Source organism: Entelurus aequoreus, linkage group LG18 (assembly GCF_033978785.1).
Source record: "Entelurus aequoreus isolate RoL-2023_Sb linkage group LG18, RoL_Eaeq_v1.1, whole genome shotgun sequence".
Classification (NCBI taxonomy): Eukaryota; Metazoa; Chordata; class Actinopteri; order Syngnathiformes; family Syngnathidae; genus Entelurus; species Entelurus aequoreus.
The window spans coordinates 31570403-31591015 of record NC_084748.1 but is presented as its reverse complement, the minus strand read 5'-3'; the positions used below and the strand labels follow the sequence as shown (position 1 = coordinate 31591015).

At 38.9% G+C, this 20613-nt stretch overlaps 1 protein-coding gene across 3 annotated transcripts in view; it reads right to left on the bottom strand.

The window, feature by feature from the left end:
* The window catches only part of rhbdl3 (rhomboid, veinlet-like 3 (Drosophila)), a 112622-nt gene that overhangs the window by 4435 nt on the left and 87574 nt on the right, over positions 1 to 20613 (bottom strand). For 2 of the 3 annotated variants that reach the window (XM_062026967.1, XM_062026969.1), the window contains 5 exons: positions 20035 to 20259; positions 18111 to 18259; positions 8799 to 8911; positions 2061 to 2161; positions 1776 to 1836 (listed from right to left, as the gene is read on the bottom strand). In XM_062026967.1, coding sequence (XP_061882951.1) covers positions 1776 to 1836; positions 2061 to 2161; positions 8799 to 8911; positions 18111 to 18259; positions 20035 to 20259 — 649 coding nt within the window. The remainder of the gene's footprint in view (positions 1 to 1775; positions 1837 to 2060; positions 2162 to 8798; positions 8912 to 18110; positions 18260 to 20034; positions 20260 to 20613) is intronic. The other variant, XM_062026968.1, reaches the window with a different exon arrangement.

The window sequence follows — 20613 nt, the reverse complement described above, 5'->3', positions numbered from 1 at the left end:
GGCATCAAATTCCAAATGAGGTAATATTTGCAAAAAATAAAATTTTCCAGTTCGAATGTTAAGTATCTTGTCTTTGCAGTGTATTCAATTGAATATATGTTGAAAAGGATTTGCAAATTATTATTGCATTTTGTTTTTATTTACAATTTACACAACGTGCCAACTTCTCTGGTTTTGGGGTTTGTAGGATATGTTGTGTGATGTACATCACCATGCGGTAGATCATCCTCTCTCAATATACGATCTTTGGTCATGCACAGCCTGCTGCAACTCCAGACAATGTAGCGCAATGAAGTCCACTTTTACTTTATACATTATCTGATCCGAAATGTGCGGTCAACATAACGTTAACATTGAATTATACTGATTTACCTAATGTTGGTTTTATTTGTATAGAATTAATGTACCGCCCCGACCTAAATGCAGAACACGCGCTATGCGTAGGGATGTCCGTGGAGGGACCCCGTTTTGTGTGAATAAGCGCATGTCAAAGGTAAATTATTGGATGACAAGGCGCTTCCTATAAAATTCTATCCCAAATGTATTCCTGGCCACGTCATGCACTGATTCGAATATGAATACAGATTTCCGGTGGCGTCACTAGTACTTGAAATTTAAAGCACAAGGTTGTGAGTTCAGACCCATGTTAAAGTTAAAGTTAAGGTACCAATGATTGTCACACACACACCTTGTGGTTAGAGTGTCCGCCCTGAGATCGGGAGGTCGTGAGTTCAAACCCCGGCCGAGTCATACCAAAGACTATAAAAATGGGACCAGTTACCTCCCTGCTTGGCACTCAGCATCAAGGGTTGGAATTGGGGGTTTAATCACCAAAAATGATTCCCGGGCGCGGCCACCGCTGCTGCTCACGGCTCCCCTCACCTCCCAGGGGGTGAGGGTGATGGGTCAAATGCAGAGGATAATCTCACCACACCTAGTGTGTCGGAGATGAAATGTTGAAAGGGTTTTAAACTTATGTTTTAATGATGGTAAAATTGTTTAATCCGCTAAACTTAAGCTTTGTTATAAAAAAAGTATATTGTTCATTGGTTCATTGCTCAAGGTAATATTATTCATATGGTGCTGGGATACCCATGATTTCAGCCTTTCAAAACTCCTCTTGGACCACCAATGTATTTGTCGGTGTATATTATTATATATATTACAGACTTTTACTAAAATATGAGGCTTGAATCCATTACTCATGTTTACATTGTTTCTTATGGAAACATTTGCTTCAACAAACTACCATTTCTATTTACAAACCCTGTTCAAGAACCATAAATTAAGTTAAAGTTAAAGTTAATGTACCAATGATTGTCACACACACACTAGGTGTGGAGAAATTTGTCCTCTGCATGTGACCCATCCCCTTGTTCATCCCCTGGGAGGTGAGGGGAGCAGTGGGGAGCGGTGGGCAGCAGCGGTGCCGCGCCCGGGAATCATTTTTGGTGATTTAACCCCCAATTCCAACCCTTGATGCTGAGTGCCAAGCAGGGAGGTAATGGGTCCCATTTTTATAGTCTTTGGTACGACTCGGCCGGGGTTTGAACTCACAACCTACCGATCTCTAACCACTAGGCCACTGAGTAGGTAAGGTTCCATTATCTATCCAAAAAAAAACTATTGTAAGAGAGAATCACAATTGTCTATTTAAACAGTCAAAATATGAGGACATTTCATGTTGCTTGTTCTGGACTTACACTGGATTTGTTTCCAAAGACAAGGTAAGAAGTAATAGGAGGTCAAAAAGGAGAGTGTATAATTAGACTTACTGCACACCAGAGCCATGGCCATCCGGAATAATTTAAATTGACACTTCATACCAGACCAATTCTGAAAAAAAGAGAAAAATAGTTGACGGAGAACATAAAGATGTTTATTACAACCAAGGATAAAAGCATGCTTTTCTTTTGACATCACAAAATGCCCAGGAATGTATGGCACGTGCAGATAGAGCTGCACCTGCTGGCCCCCAAAAGACACCGCTATGAGGATGGCTGAGTGATGTTCTAACCATCCACACACGCATACATGCACAGACTCAGAACACAACCTACCATGACTACATTGGCCAGGTGTGCAGAGACCAGGGCATACACGCCGCCAGATGAACCGACCACGGGAGCTGTCATGTCGGTGACGGACACTGCCAGAGACCCTGCAGTGATCAGACACATGACAGGTCAGATAACCTCACCCAGATATACTTTCTTACAAAAATAGAACATCTGCATTGATTCATGCTGTTGAACTAGACACAAACTATGTTGCTTTTCCTCATGTGCAAGTGCCACTGAGTTATATATCCTGTCAGGTTGGGTGTACCCACACATGGGTCTAAATGGGCCCCTATATGCTCATGTTAATCAAATAATGACAACTTGTTTTTTCACATTTTTTCCCCGCATTTGCCTCATATTTTCGACAGTTTGTGTTAAGTGCTTACCTGCACTATTTTTTTACACTTCTAAGGGAAGCTCGATTCTTTAGATTCCAGCATATTTAAGTTAAAACTGTTTTCTTGTCGACACGTTGGTTATTATGCACTGTCCTAATTCAAATAGATAAAGAAACAGAAACCACTGGAAACAAAGTAAGTGTTAAAGGACAGTTCTGAGATGAAGTGGATGACATTCATTGAATTAAGGAACAAAATATTCAAAAAACATGACTGAGCGTGAAGCCAACTTGGCAAAGGAGCCGAAGCACTGCTAGTCTGCGCCATACTGAAGCAGAATGAGTCGATAATGCCAGCCATGGACGTTGAAATAATATCAAAACAGTTGACATTTATACATGAAAATATGGAAAAGCTGCTGATTGTGTGTTTAATAAAAAAGCAGCTTGAAGTATATACCATAGAAGTCCATCTCTCTAAGGTAAATTATGTAAATTATTATTACATTACTTCATAAGACTACTGTAGTTGTTTGTCGTACATTCTATTATATTGTTTTTCATCCAATTTTACTTATCTAATATTTTTAACTTTAACTTTAACAAGGCATGTTACATGTTAAAATTGTGCTGTTTTGGACAAGCCAAGCACCAATTAAATTGATTTGAATTAATTTCAATAGGCAATGCTGATTGGAAATACAAGTGTTTTGAGTGAAGAGCTCCATCATTGAACCTTTTAAGCTTAGTAGAGGTACTACTGTCCTACAGTATACTGTAATTACGCAAAAAAAATAGGGCTGTCAAAGTTAACGCATTAATGCATGTAACAAAAATATTGCATCATAATATATATAAACTCCTCTACCTTAATCGTCTGTGGATGTTTACTTATACCGTCCATCATCAAGTCATTGCATACACCAGTGCAAAGCTGAGAAAGGCATATGTGGCATATTTCGTTTCAAAATACACTCCGACGGGACTTTAGATAAAACCAAGGTAATTTGTGTATAGTACATTATCTATTGGTGTACGTCAGCACTTTGCAATATAATTGCAGAATTGTTTGAAATGTGCACTTCATTATACACTGTTACAATATGCATTTAAGTAAACAAATGTTTATATGACAGTTTCACTATTACACTCCATTTGTGTCAAAATATTGTAATTTTTTAACGTGAATTTAAATCATACTTGCCAACCCTCCCGTTTTTAGCGGGAGAATCCCGGTATTCAGCGCCTCTCCCGACAACCTCCAGGCAGAGATTTTCTCCCGACAAACTCCCGGTATTCAGCCGGAGCTGGAGGCCACGCCCCCTCCAGCTCAATGCGGACCTGAGTGGGGACAGCCGTTCTCACGTCCGCTTTCCCACAATATAAATAGCTTGCCTGCCCGATGACGACATAACATCTACGGCTTTTAGAGAGTAGAGTGCACAACAAGGTTCTTGGTCTCTTATGTGGGTTTATTGTTAGGCAGTTTCATTAACGTCCTCCCAGCGCGGTAACAACACACAACAACAGCAGTCACGTTTAGTCTACCGTAAAGCAGTTCGTCTGCCGTAAACAGCAATGTTGTGACACTCTTAAACAGGACAATACTGCCATCTACTGGATAGCCTGCAGAACACTGAAATTCAAGTATGTATTTTATTTATATGTATAATAAAAATTAAAAAAAAAAAAAATATATATATAGGTAGAATTCACTGAAAGTCAAGTATTTCATACACACATATATATATATATATATATATATATATATATATATATATATATATATATATATATATATATATATATATATATATAAAATACTTGATTTGGTGAATTCTAGCTGTAAATATACTCTCCTCTTAACCACGCCCTTTGCCACGCCCCAAACACGCCCCCCGACCAGCCCCCCCCCTCCCGATATTGGAGGTCTCAAGGTTGGCAAGTATGATTTAAATTACCCTAGCAAGTAATTAATTGTGATTCATTGTGATTCATCCAAAAGTCTGATTAATCCAATTTGAAAAATCAATTGTTTGACATCACTATGAAAATAAAAAAAAAGTAGACTTAAACTAATGTTAGGTTTCACAAATTATATTGATGGTGGTTAAGCAAAAAATATGAGGTGTATGTTTCTTAAAACAAAATATTAAGTGATTACGACAAAACACAATTGTGGCTTGACGTTAATTAAACTCAACATGTTTTTCTTCTTGAGTGCGCCTCATTCTCTTGTATTACTCTCAACATTCCCAATAAGACCTGCTTTTTTCTTCTTCTAACATAAACAAATCCAACCTCAACTTTGATATTTTCATTAAAAAGACCTCATGTAAACAAATGGGAAGCAAATGCTAATTTAACGTGTTATTATCATCTCCTATTGTTTACTTACCAAGACTCAGCTGTCAACATACACATTAATTCATCAATGTGTGTCGCACCAAGAGGGTCAATGACCCCTCAATGACTCATTACCTGACCTCTGAACTTTGACAACCCCCCCATGTGCCAGCTGAGCTTCTGAGTCTATCCACCTCGCTCAATTGGATTTTCCTCAGACAGGCCTTTTTTATACATAGATATAGAATAAAGACAATTCTAAAACAACACAAATTATTCACATAACTAATGTGAAATTATGAATCAGTGAAAAAACTAATAACTACTGTGACAGTCCATGTCTCATTCTGTCATATTCAAAATAGACATACAGTTTTAGGAATAATGGTGGTATTGCTCTTTAAATAAACTCTAGATTCATTATTTGCTTCTTTTAATACCCTTGAACAAACTTGTTCCATTACATTTTACTACTGCACAATGAATTCAGCTGTCAAAGAGTAATATAAAATAGTAATGGGATTTGAATAGTAAACGTCATTAGGGTAATACTATCTCCCCTTCGTTAAGGAGGACCATAAAATCCGCTGTGATGACACATTTACGCTTGTGTTCTTTCTATCACGTTGAGCCGCTTGATGCCAAACAGTCTGAAAGGAAGTATCATTTCCAGCCAGACACAATGAACCAAAAACATCAGAATCAATAGAACCCCCCCCCCCCCCCCTCAATGGTGGTCGATATCTAATTAAAACCCCGACTTGTGTGTCTCGGTGCGCCTGTATGTTAATGTGGCTGATTTATGCTGCATTTCCTCCTCATTTCACTGGCAGCCTAATACTGTGTGGGCCACTTCAGCTGGTACACACAGTGGGGGGGTCGATGCTGACCCCTTGCACTCACACACACACACACATACACACACACACACACACACACACACACACGCACACACACACATCATTGGAGAAATTGAGAGATTGAGACGATTTTCATGAATATTAATCAAAATCTCAATGCATCATTTTATATACAACAAATTAGTGCTTCCACTACTTTAGTGAAACACACGCCTACACACATATATGAGACTAGAGTATGGCATTGTGGTCGCAGTTAAGAAGGAAGAATGTGGAGACAATAGTGTCATTATAACAATAAACATCCATCTCCCTACTTGTATCTTTTTTATATATATATATATATATATATATATATATATATATATATATATATATATATATATATATATATATATATATATATATATATATAGACATAGGTTAGTGATCGCAAATGATAATTTTTTAAATCAGATCAATCACACTTTTGAATTAGGATTAATCATGATCAATCACAGGGTATTAGTCGCTTGCATAATTTTATTTAACCTAAAAAAGGCCCCAACATTTGGACACAAATGCAATGTTATTGTCAGAATCATTATGTCATTTAAGAACATTTTTTAAATGTTTTACTGAAATGCACACCATTTACTTGCGCAAAACCTGTTAACGATTTGATCTTAAAGGGTGACCTTTGAAATGGTTTAAAACACTTTCTTTTTGTGTAGATCAGGGGTTCTTAACCTTTTTTGACCCATTTTTCTACTACAGATGGGACCGGGGCCCACTCAACTATTAACACTGAATAGTAATATTACTCTTGATATTATGTCTAACTTACTTGCAGTTTACAACCTTGTATGAAACCATGTGTAATCACAAAGATTATTATTTATTTAACACATACAATTTAGTCTTAAGTCAGGCTGATTAGAAAAATAATGAAGGGACTCAAACAACTGACAACAAATTAATTTACATACACCTATGTTGTGCTAAAATAATTCAATTCAATTAACAATAAACATGTCAATATAAGTAAACTCCAAATGAAAACAGATTCACCACTTTAGTCATAATTTTTGCACTGAAGAAATTTCTCTGTAACTTTAGCGACAGACTTCTTCTTTTTGTTTGAGATTGTCATTACTGCTGCAAGTGGTGGAAAAGTGTTTTACAATGGAGCACAGCTGAAAAACATATATTTTTTGGCGGCCACCGATTACAGCGTCTTGTGTCAGGTAAACACACGACACAACGTCTGCGTTTTGTTCAGGAGAGAACACACAGAAGCTAAAACAAATAACAAAAGAAATTAATGCATTTAAGAGATGGTTTGACAAATCTAAGTATCTTTGAAACTGAGTAAAACTAAAATAATTGTAATCTGTGACAGTCAAAGAGAAACTCAAACACAAATACAAATCGACGGACAATGAAAAAGTAAAATAAACCATTTTTGGGTGTAATAATAGATGATAAAATGAACTGGAAATCTCATTAAAAAAGAAAAATATGTTCCGGACCAAAAACCACTCCATATTCTCTACTGCTCGCCAGTGTTACCATATATGAGTTATTGTGCAGAAATATGGGGAAATAACTACAAAAGTGCACATATTCACTGAGCATGTTACAAAAAAAGATCAGTTAGAATGATAAATAATAAGTAATACACGTACAATGGAGGCAGCCACCACAGTTGACATTTTTCACACAAAAGTCATGATTTTTCTGTGATTGTTGGTCCACAGCTAATGGAAGACTTTGGCAAAATGAGGGTAATAAGTTATTTTTTTTGGTCGTTCTGTGTATTTTTCTAATGTTTATTGCACCGTCCGGTGCTTGTTTGAGTGCCTGCTGGTCGCGAAACACTGAAGGAATGTAGCAGCAGTCTTTCTGCAAGATGTTTGATTGTACAAACTGTATATGTGTTTCTAGATTGCAAATTAAACCATGCCCCACCCTCTCCAAAAGTATCAGAATGTATCTTTTTTAAATTTTTTTACTGTTTAGATGTATATCTTGAAGTCATCACTGCTAATTTTCCCCCCGTCACTGTCGAAAATAAACTTTATTAACAGATTCACCCGGTCACAACATCTGGTACGCCCATCGATTCAGACTCTGAAATAAAAAGCCCCCCCACTCTGGCTGAGAGCTTGACTTAATGTTTAGATCAGGGGTCGGGAACCTTTTTGGCTGAGAGAGCCATTAAAGCCAAATATTTTAAAATGTATTTCCGTGAGAGCCATATAATATTCTTTAACTCTGAATACAACTAAGTGCGTGCATTTTTAAGTAAGACCGACATTTAGAGTATAATAAGTCTCTTTTTCTTTTTAATAACATTGTTATTCTGAAGGTAACCAATAATAAATCAAATACTTCTTACCATTAATGCTGCATGGTTTTGCTGATGGCTTTGTAGTCTGGTTGATACGTGGTTATTTTTAACACTGTGATGACCAGCGGAATTATTCATTACTTATCGTGTTAAGCAATGTCAGCTAGGATTTATCTGAGAGCCAGATGCAGTCATCAAAAGAGCCACATCTGGCTCTAGAGCCATAGGTTCCCTACCCCTGGTCTAGATAAATGCGTCCACGACAAAGCCAGAATGCAAAACACGACGAACAGAGGCATCAGAAACTATGTGCAAGCTCAAACCAAAATACATGAATCTTATGATTTGATACTTGGGCATTGTTTAACATGAGTATCCAACATTGTAACATACATAATTTAAAACATGAAATTCATCATAGGTCCCCTTTAAGTCGGAAGGATGTGGAGACTATAGGGTCATTAAAATAATACAAATCCATCTCCCTCCTTGCGTCAGTCAATTTTTTTTGTGTGCCTATTATGTGTCTGTGCCCTTTTTGTACACGCACTGAAGGGAAATGTGGGGGGTTTGAATGGACATTGTACAACCTCCAGGATCCCTCCACAGCTGGTAGAAACACAGAAACACAAAGCTATCTGCCCAGAAGCCTACACAATCAAACACATGTTTGATTCTTTACGTGACTAAATGGAACCTGATAGGCTGCTGCTAATGGAATAGAAAACACACAACAAGCAAACGCTACATTTGAAAAGTGAAACCTTGTGTGTGTGATTTTGTCTCAGGATCTGTGTGTGAATATCAGAGAAAATGTATGCAAATTGTCCTCTAATGTGTGCTCTTGTCGCCCAGCCCACCTGCTAGAACGCCGCACACGTAGACAAGTCCAATCCTGGCGGCTCCGTGGACCATTTCTAGGGGGACTCCTACCAGCAGCTGCATGGCCATGTTCAGGCTGAGGTGTTCAATCCTGTTACACACACATAGACCATGAACAATGAGGAGTTCAAATGCGTGAAAGCCCTCCCTTGTCTTGTTTCAGTGACATTTACGGTGGCCGACAGCCAAAGTACATGCAACATGGGGAAAACAACAGACGTACGATGAAATCATAAGTTAGTTATTGAGGATAAAATGGGACAGAATTAAATAAATCTTTAAATAATGACTTAAATCTGTCAATAATTAATTTTAATCGGAATTGAGCACATAAATGTGTTCATAAATGTGTCATAAATGTATTTAATGTCAAATTACATTTAGTTATTTAATCAATAAATCAGTTTATTATTTAATTAATTATTTCATGACTTAATTATTTTAATATTCATTAAAAAAATATTCATGATTTAATATATTAATGTGCACACCTGCAGTCTCTCACAAATGTTCTCATTGTTCCCATTCGGTTGAGTTTTGTCTTGCCCGAATGTGGGTTCAGATCCGAGAATGTCGTTGTGGTATGTGAAGCCCTTTGAGGCACTTGTGATTAAGTGCTATATAAATACATTTTGATTGATTGATTGGATTGATTTTAATAATGGTTTAAAAATGTATAAACTTGTAGTTTTCCATCAAGCATGGAGTGATAGTTTAATAACTTATAAACACGCGCTTACCTTTGCTAAAACCAATTACTACTCCAATCTCATCCGCCTCATTAAAAACGATCCGATCCTAAATATGTTTTCAGTACAGTAGCATCCCCAACCCCTAATGGGACTCCTCCCTGTAGCTCCACCTACTCGGCTGACGACTTTATCAATTTACTTACCAAGAAAATTGAACTCATAAGAAAGGAGATTAAAGACGGCACGTCCAAGCTACAACTGGGTTCTATTAACGCAGATACGAATGTATGTACGACGGATATTGTCCTGCAAAATAATCTCTCTCTTTTTGAAGCAATAGATCTCCTGCGACTTGTAAATGGGACAAAACAAACAACATGTTTACTTGACCCACTTCCTGGGAAACTTATCAATGTATAATTAGGACCATCAGTGCTAAATATTATTCACTTATCACTTTCCTCTGGCACTGTTCCCCTTAGCATTAAAAAAAAGCCGGTATTCAACCTCCGCTCAAAAGACCTAACCTCGATCCTGACCTCATGGTAATCTGGAAAAAATTGTTGCACAGCAGCTAAATGAACACTTATCATCTAACAATCTCTGTGAATCCTCTCAGTCCGGTTTCAGGGCAAGTCACTTTATGGAGACAGCCCTCGCAAAAATGACTAATGATCTATTGCTAACTATGGATGCTGATGCGTCATCCATGTTGCTGCTCCTTGATCTTAGCGCTGCTTTTGATACCGTCGATCATAACATTCTATCAGAACGTATCAAAACATATATTGGTATGTCAGACTTAGCCTTTTCTTGGTTTAACTCCTATCTTACTGACAGGATGCAGTGCGTCTCCCATAACAATGTGACCTCAGAGTATGTGAAGGTAACGTGCCGAATTCCACAGGGTTGGGTTTTTGGTCCTGCACTATTCAGCATCTACATGGTGCCGCAAGGTGACCTCATACGCAAATACGGCATTAGCGTTCACTGTTATGCTGATGACACCCAACTCTACATGCCCCTAAAGCTGACCAACACACCAGATTGTGGTCACCTGGAGGCGCGTCTTAATTAAATTAAACAATGGATGTCCAACAACGTTTTGCATCTTAACGCTATGAAAATAGAATTGCTGATTATCGGTCCTGCTAGACACCGGCACCTATTTAATAAAACCATATTAACATTTGACAACCAAACAATTACACTAGGCGACTCTGTAAAGAATCTGGGTATTATCTTCTACCCAACTCTCTCATTTAAGTCACACATTAAGAGTGTTACTAAAACATCCTTCTTTCATCTCTGTAATATCACTAAAATTCATCCCATTTGGTCCACCAGCGACGCTGAGATCATTATTCATGCGTTCGTTACATCTCGTTTCGATTACTGTAACGTATTATTTTCGGGTCTCCCTATGTCAAGCATTAAAAGACTACAGTTGGTACAAAATGCGGCTGCTAGACTTTTGACAAGAAGAAGAAAGTTTGATCATATTATGTCTATACTGGCTCACCTGCACTGGCTTCCTGTGCACTTAAGATGCGACTTTAAGGTTTTACTACTTACGTATAAAATACTAAAGGGTCTAGCGCCATCCTATCTTGCTAATGTATTGTACCATATGTCCTGGCCAGAAATCTGCGTTCTAAGAACTCCGGCTTATTCGTGTTTCCCAGAGCACAAAACAAGTTTGCGGGCTTAAGAGTGTTTTCTATTCGGGCTCCAGTACTCTAATGAACAGTTAGAGATGCTACCAAAAGTAGAAGCATTTAAGTCCCATCTTAAAACTCATTTGTACTCTAGCCTTTAAATACACCCCCCTTTTTAGACCTGTTGATCTGCCGTCTCCCTTTTCTGCTCTGCCCCCCTCTCCTCTGTGGAGAGGTTATCAGGTGACCACGGAACAGCCTCCACGGAGGAGGCGGTGGCTGTTCCAAGTCAGGACCCGGGGTGGACCACTCATCTGTGCATCAGTTGGTGACCTCTCTGTGCTGCTGACTTGTCTACATTCATGATGATCCCCTGCTGGCCTCCCAATGGACTGGTCTTTTACATTATGAAGTCAGAACCCAGGGTGAACCACTCCTTATGCATCAGTCGGTGACGTCTAAGCGCCCCGACTTGTCTATATGCAAGAGGATCACCTGCTGGCCCCACTTTGGACTGGACTCTCACATTATTAACCGTATCCACTTGCACCGGTCACCCAAGGGGGAGGATCCCCCACATCTGTGGTCCCTTCCAGGATTTCATGTTGTTCCCATTGGGTTGAGTTTTTCTTGCCCTGATGTGGGATTTGAGCCTAGGATGTCGTTGTGGCTTGTGCAGCCCTTTGAGACATTTGTGATTAAGGGCTATATAAATAAAATGTGATTGATTGATTGATTATTTATTCAATTTTATCCCATTTGGCCCTCCATAGCTACTAGGAAACAAGTCCTACCAGTGCCCTGAAGAAAGTTTGGGGAGTAAAAAAGTATATTTTCTGTTTTCATTCAACTTTTTTTAAACCAATATTATATAGATACCGATTTAATGAACTGTGTTTTCCCAATATTGCATGTGTTCTGGGGGTTTGTGTGTGTTTTGGATGTTGCTGTGCGTTTCCCCTGCATCCGTGTGTTGTGTTTTGTGAAATTACTATTGTTTTGTCAGTTTGTGTGTTTTTGGACACTGTTGTGTCTTTCAAGTTGCATGTGTTTTGGAAGTGTGGAGTAATTTTGGTTGTTGTTGTGCGTTTACCCCTGTAGAAAATTGAATACTTTAAAGGGGCCCTATCATGCAAAACAAACTTTATTTTTACCTGTTGTTACTTTCTGTTGTGCATTTGGGATCTGCTTAAGTCCTGTAAATTTGAAATCAAAGCGTAGAGGCATTGCGGGGATATTTATAAAACAATCTTGCCTTCTTAGCTACGTCCTCCAAACGGTTCATTTAGAATGTGCACAAATGGTGACGTCACTAATTGGGAACATCGTCAGCGGATTATCCATATAAGGTATACATCTACCCAGACTGCCTCGCGTGTGTCTACCATTGTTAGTTTATGCGCGCATCTGTAGTTTCGACGACAAAATGGCCAAGATTCGACTCAAAGAACAAAAATGCTGTTATTGGTTGTATTACCCAACATAGGACACTACATTTGAACCTCCAGTCTGATCTGAAGAATTATTTACTTTTTTTGTTTTTCAGCAATGTGCCTTCAACTGTGAAGAAGTTACTTCGAGTGTGAGCCAAGAGTCCTGCTTCACTAACAAACTTTCCCAAAAGGTTAAAATACTTTTTATGTTGGGCTCAGTGACTACTATTTATGGCAATGGAGGAAACAATGAATTGGTAAGTAAAAATGTGTTAGACCTAGGCAACATATCGATATATTCGAGTTTTTTGTTGCAGATGATTTAAGAAAGAAAAATAATAGATTTTTTCTCCTCTTGCTACAGCATTATTTTTGCCCCTCAGGAGCTTCCGTAACTTGTGCCGTCCCCTTACTTCCTTTGTGGCACACATGGCAAAAACATGGCTAATGCTAACGCTAACAAGATCAAGAGGTTTGTTCCACAGAAGAGAAAAGTGTTGTCAGTACTTTGGTTTTGCGGCAGCAGGCATGGAACAAGTGACTGCATGGTGCAAAGTTTATTTTAAAAAGGTAGCAACACAACAAACAGCGTCTGAAAGTACCGAAGCCTCCAGCTGAGCGTGGAAAATACAACTCTTTCATGTCAAACAAGACGCAACATCAAACTCCGGGCTAAAATTCACTTTACTATGGTGCAACCATTTACTCCAGGTATGTTTGATGATGCCATGTATGATGAGAAAGAAGCACAATGCGTAGAACGATCACTAAAGCAGTTGCCCTGCACACCGCCAAGATGTGTGAATGAAAAAGGCTGCGTTTACTTTATCCACTTACTGAAACAAACTTTAGTCCTCTCAATGTTTTACTTCATATTTTATTTGGATACAATGTATAATGCTACATTTTTATTGACAGAAGTATTTTATTCAAGACAGAAGTTTGACGTTTGCACTTTATTGATGTTGGAGATTGTTTATTTACATGCAAAATGTGCAATACTACATTTTGGTTAACAAAAGTAATCTATTCTAGCAGAAGTATTGCTTTCCAAGTACAATTTATATCTGGTCTAAAAAAAACAACATTATACAAATTAGAATTTTGCTAAGAGTAAAATAGAGTGATTCATTTAAAACTATGAGTTTTTAATTAAATAAAATAAAAACTTGTTTTGAATTATCTCTGTCATTTGTATTCAAAGGTTTCCAGTCGGCATCCATTACATCGGTCACCCCGCATCTGCGGTCCTTTCCAAGGTTTCTCGTTGTTCCCATTGGGTTGGGTTTTTTTCTTGCCCTGATGGGGGACCCGAGCCGAGGATGTTGTTGTGGCTTGTGCAGCCCTTTGAGACATTTATGATAAGGGGCTATGTAATTAAAATGTGATTGATCGATTGGTTCTTAAAAAATCGGAAATACATTTTTTTGTGAACAAATCTGGAATTTTAATTTTAGGCCGTTAAGCCTAAAATGTGTGAATATTGGTTAGCAATGTTAGCTTGAGTTGGTGTATAACTAGCTTAGCCTTCTACTGTAAGACAATAGCATCACCGTCCTCTGGCAAAATAAAAAAATATTTTCCTAAAAATTACTTTTCACTGGATCAGTGCCTATTGTGTTTGGCAATTGACAAGTAAATTATATAATCCGTTACTACATTCACGAGGCAGCTCTTAGCATATCTGATAGCCTTGAGACTCTATTGTTTACAATTCGAAGCAGCCATAGACTGACTTATTTACCGTACATGATATAGAAAAGAAAAGCCTTTTATTGTCAATATACACATGTATACGTCCAGGATCTAGCATTAGAAAGTTAGACTCGCTCGAAGTTTAACCTTAGCCTGTGTGTAAAGTTCCAGTACGTCAACCGGGCTTCCTTCCTCCAATAAAACCCAGAAAGTTAAAAAACTACAAAAAGCTGATGGTGGAGGGGGCGTGGTGAGGAGAGGTTCATTTGCATCTAACAACTCCGCCTCTCAAAACTAACTGTTGGTCTGAAAATTGGTTTGTAAAACAAAATCTATGCACATTTTTCACCAAAGAACCACCATTACATGTTATGTATACCTCTAGGAGGTGTTTTAAATGTAGAAAATCATGATAAAATCTTTTAAAATGATTGAAAGATTGCCAGGCTAGTAAGTGGCGATGTCACTTTGTAAAGAAGCACATACAGTATGTCCATAACCATCAAATGCATGTTCCCTTTAAACTTATCTAAAAGCATATTGTAAATACTTCTGTTTGTCGTAAGCACTCACAAGCGGCTTCTTCTCATTTATCACATAATAAACAAAAAGAAGTAACAGAAAAAAGTTACTTGGAATTTCTTAAGACGTTTTTACTCACTTTTGTCTTCTACTACCCGTTTGTCTGTTTTGTTTATTTTTGTGCTCCAGAAGTCTGGTTTTAATGTCAGTTAAAGCTTTGTGCAAACAGGCCTTTGAAGCAGGAGATAAATTACAGATTACACCGAGCCGCCGCAGGTGCAGATCTTGGTGGTAGTAGCAAATATTCAAACGAGAATTATTAGTCCACAAACGTTCCCTGTGTCCTTCATTGCTGCGATGTCCTCATTTAGCAGCAGAAACAAAACTCAGCTGTGTCCAAAATACAAAAGCACAGCAGCTGTCTTCCTCTGTCCCATATTTGCTTGTGTTCTGTCTGACTTAGACCTTCATCTCTATTTCATGTTTGTTTACAGCTAAATGACACAGTCGCATGGCGAAGCTGAAACAAATACGGCCGGGATCCTGCTTGAAAGTGGAGTGCTCTGTTTGTGGAAAACACAAAAAAAAAAGCTGCTATATCCTGATAGGAATGAGCACACATTCACAGCAAGCAAACAAAGAAGCACGCACAAACCTTTCCACTGAGACAGCGTCAATAATCTATTTAGTTCGTGATAAACACAGCATCCCCACCACAATGACAAGCTGAGCGATCGTTTGATGATCAGGAAGGAGACAATAGGAGATATCGATCAACTGGGGGAGGAAAGTCCAAACACACAAGGACATCTCCAGCCCAGACAGCAAACACTTTGATTTATGGGATCTAATATGATACCAAACTGTTAATACGGATATATTACTCGACCAATCACCAGAGTTAATTTATTTCAACCCAGCTTCTGCTTAGTTTTTACAATTGCAGTGCAAGTCTACACACAATGCAACTAAACCAGCTTGTGTCCCATATTCCTGCTGCACATTAATAAAAATTTATTTTTGTAAAAGTGATAATATGTGCTACATATGTAGCAACACATGTGTAGAGTTAATCCTTTGATACTCGCTGCACTGAGGTCTTAAAGTGTCAGTAGAGTGGAAAAACAAGTTGTCTCTATATTGAAGCTATGCTATGTATATGATTCATGACACCAAAAGACTTCCAAAGTCTGCAAATAAATAGACATGATCAAAGTAGTATCAATCTCAAGGAGAGTCCTGAGCCATTTTGAGAGATAATAATGAAAGCCACTCCTGTGATCGCGCGACATCGCGCTACAAACCAAAGATCCCTTAGGTCGTGAGTTCGGCCGAGTCATACCAAAGACTATAAAAATGGGAGCAATTACCTCCCTGCATGGCACTCAGCATCAAGGGTTGGAGTTGGGGGTTAAATCACCAAAATGACTCCCGAGTGCGGCCACCGCTGATGCTCACTGCTCGCCTCAACTCCCAGGGGGTGGAACAAGGGGATGGGTCAAATGCAGAGGGTTATTTCACCACACCTAGTGTGTGTGTGACTAATAGTGGTACTTTAACTTTAACTTAACCCATCAACAACAATGCTAATCAAGCAGACTTTGTGAAAGCCAACAATGATTACTTTGGGAAAAACTATGATCCAGGATCTTACATTTTTGAGCTCGAACACAAAGAGGATGAGCAATAAGTTTTAGAAAGCCGACTGCTGCCCGGATGCAGCTTTATTGTGACACTAGCATCCACAGCATTGGTAAGTAAACATACAACATAACCATATTAAACCATAATAAAACAAACACTTACTGTAATATTCCACTCTCGCTGGAATGCCGACCGACGGGACGCTCACAAAATCTTGTTTAGATGAAGAATCAATCACAATCCTCAAAAAGGGTTAAAAACAAGTTGCTGCAACAAGCGTCTTCTTGTGTCTTTTTCGCCACCTCTGGGATGAGAAAGTCGACCAGCCTGTCAGACCATGGCCACATTGGTCTACTACCAGGTGAGAGATGCATGAATTATAATCTAGAATTATTACTTTTAGCAAGTTTGAGACGAAGTAGAAGCAGTTGCAAACTTATAGTATGTCAACAATAGCAGTGTAAGATAGCATTAGCTCATTGCTATCAATGCGCCGCTAAAATAGTCCATCTGCGTTGGCGCTTATGAAAACCATATCACTTATATTTACTTCATTTTCAGGTCACAACATGTAAATGGAGTATTGTTGGCGCTTTCTGGATGTTTTTAGAGAGAGTACAATGAGCGCAACAGAGCACCCTCGATCTGTTGACTCAATTGTTAGCTATTTATTTATGATTTTGAATGCATAAAAAAAGCCAAGCATATGTGTTCTTGTCTTACATAAGGATTGTGAATGATGAACAGCACATCTCTTTCAAATGTTTGCGTATTTCCAGTACACCTGATCTAATAACATGGTCAGAGTGCAGCAGCGTTGCGCCAGTGACGCAGATTCTACGGAAATTACCGATGATGTTCGGAGCGGAATATTCAAAGTGGCTGACTGAATTTGTGGCATTTTGTGACATTTTAGACGGTACTTTCACATACTTTGCGGATTGTAAATATAATTTGATATGGTTTATTGGAAACACAAATAAGCATATATAGTCAACGTGTTTTTCCACTCTACTGGTACTTTAAGAGGTTTGCTGATGCCCTGCGTGAATTTCAACATCCATCCATCCATTTTCTACCGCTTATTCCCTTCTACAATCGGGCGGAAGGCGGGGTAAACCCTGGACAAGTCGCCACCTCATCGCAGGGCCAACACAGATAGACAGACAACATTCACACTCACATTCACACACTAGGGCCAATTTAGTGTTGCCAATCAACCTATCCCCAGGTGCATGTCTTTGGAGGTGGGAGGAAGCCGGAGTACCCGGAGGGAACCCACGCAGTCACGGGGAGAACATGCAAACTCCACACAGAAAGATCCCAAGGCCGGGATTGAACTCACGACTACTCAGGACCTTCGTATTGTGAGACAGACGCACTAACCCCTCTTCCACCGTGCTGCCCGAATTTCAACATATTTTTCCAAAACATTTTCAGATGAATTCCAAATTGCTCATTCAAATTTAGAGGTTCTACTGTAATGTACAAGTTCGAATGTCAGAGGTATTAATTTAATAACGTGGCCCAAGTCTGGCTCGGATGTGAGCGCTCCCTTCGGCTCAGTGCAAAGACGCAATCAAACGTTCCTACTAAAAATAAATGTTTATGTGGCACAGGAAAAAAAATAGCTTAATATAACTCACCCTGTGTGCATGAAAATATAGCTGAAGTACCTCCAGGCCTGAGCCCGGAGCTGGGGGTGGTAAGGTAGAGGACTCTTAAGGAACGATGGGCTCGACACCTGCAGAACTAGACGGTCCAGATGACATCCATAATATAAGAACACAACTACCTAGAAGAGGAAAAACAGAGAATGGAAATGACAGTAAAAATCTAGGAAAAAAACCTTATTGGGTAGGAATTGTAGTTAATGTTGAACATATATTTGACATTTATCGCTAATCAATTTAGTGTTATTTGCAGGCAGGAAACAATCAATACAACTCATGGCATTTGTAGCACCCCCTTTGTTTTTTGGGGTTTAAAATGTTATAAAAGACACAAATACCACACAGATATCCTCAAAGTTGTATATTCATTAGACAAATGCTAAATTACTTGTAAGCAAGTAGTTGCTAAACTGCAGAGGCCGTTTTGCAATCAATCGTTCTCAAAGTTCACACACATGTTAATTGTCAGTCCCCTAAAGGTATGCACCAAATTTTGTGGTGAATTAGCCAACCGCTGTTAAGTTCCACCGGGTGTTTTATAGAATGCATGGAGCTGTGAGAGAAATTGCAAGTCAATACAACTTGGGGGTCAAACTTTAATAGATTTTTTTTTCCCTACATGCCAATACACCAAGAGTACCCTTGGACCCTTTAAGAAAGATTCCTGTAACCACAATGCAAATGACAGAGATGTTGTAAATAAGATATAGGGTGAATAGAGCCAAAACACTCGCCAAGTTGACTCATACACATAAGGATGGGTACCTTTCACATTTGAACCGATGCACAACTAATTACCTATACTTGGGAATTGATACCAAAACTCAACAGTACCAAATTTTGGCAATCTTGTGTGTGTTTATATGGTAGTAATAAATGTTCATTTGTTTGATTATAAAATAAAATTAAAATTATGTAACATTTAGCTGTGCGTCCAGTTGTTATATTGTGTCTTTTTACACGTATGAGTATCACTTGCAAGTATGCATTCATTTCAGTTTGTCCTAGGTGGGTTGCCATAGTCAGGAAGTACTGTAGTCATTGCCATTAAATTGAACATTTGTTGCGCCCTATAAAGTGTTTATGCAGTAAGTATTGTACTTTCACTTTCACATTCTGTGCGGGAGGCAGTGGGTCACATCAACAGAGCAATAGTGTGTCTGGAATGACTAAAACGCATGGAAATGCATCAGGGAAGACATATTTTTATGTAGGAGGTATATTGTAGTAATATATTTCTACGATATAAAAAACAAAAAAGCATCAATCGAAATCATTGTAATCATCCCCATAAGTCATCCAGCAGCTATAAAATTATAAAAGGAAATTGCTGAATAGACGATATGTTCGATATATTTTTTTCTGACCGTCCACCAAAATGTTGACACACACATGTAGAAAGGATAATTCTCACCTGACCATCGACTGTCTGTGCAGCGCGAGCGCTGATCCAGCTGCCATGTGTGGAACTGTCAGTTTGCACGTCCTTCTGACATGTGCTAAATAAAACGTTAAATATTGCTCGCAAAACGGTGATGAGTGTTGATAAATCACATTGCGCGTGCTAAATATTTATATTTGCATTTTCTCCTCCCAGTATTGTGGGCTTTTTGATGATCAGCGTATATTTTGCCTACTAATGAAAACAGAGATGCTAATTGGATTGCACGCCTTATTCTCCTCACTTAACACAATCCACTTTGCACATGATTAGTAGATCAGCATTGCGCGTGCTATCAGGTTTGCACATGTTTTAGTACACGCAATCCTTTAGTAAATCAGGCTCTAAGTGTGCAGTTTTAGGTGTATCGACACACAGACATTATGTTATGCTTTCTTTTCCCAGTTCGGGTCTTTTGAGAGACACATACATCATTTCAACAGTAGAGCACTTTACCTCAACAACGGTGATGGTCAGGATTAGCCAGGGTGGGGGCCAGTAGTTGTAGCTGTCAAAATACCACTTGCGATCGACTTCACGGGGCAGCGTCTCGTAAGCCACGTGTCGGACCAGGCGCTGAGAAAGACCCAAACCCACCTCGTCTCTGAGACTGCTGCCTTTAATTTGCCGGCTCCCTTGCAGGATGGCCCTTCGAAAACTGTTGGAGCGCTTGTTGCTCATCTGGAGAAAGGACAATTGTTTATTATAATTATGTGTGTTTATTCTAAACAATATACACTAAATGTAGCAAAATACATGTACATCTCCTAATCAATTACGGTAATATGGGTTTTGGAGGGACCTTACTTCCACTCAAAGAGCTCGATACTGGGACCTCTATTGTTCAACTTGTACATGCTGCCGCTAGGCCAGCTAATACGCAGCTTCAATGTGTCCAACCACAACTACGCAGATGACAATCAGATCTGCGTGTCACTGACGGCAGGTGAACGTCGGCCTGTTGATTCACTTTGTCCCTGCATGGAACAGATCAGTGTGTGGGTGCAAAACTATTTTCTTCAACTCAACTCAGAC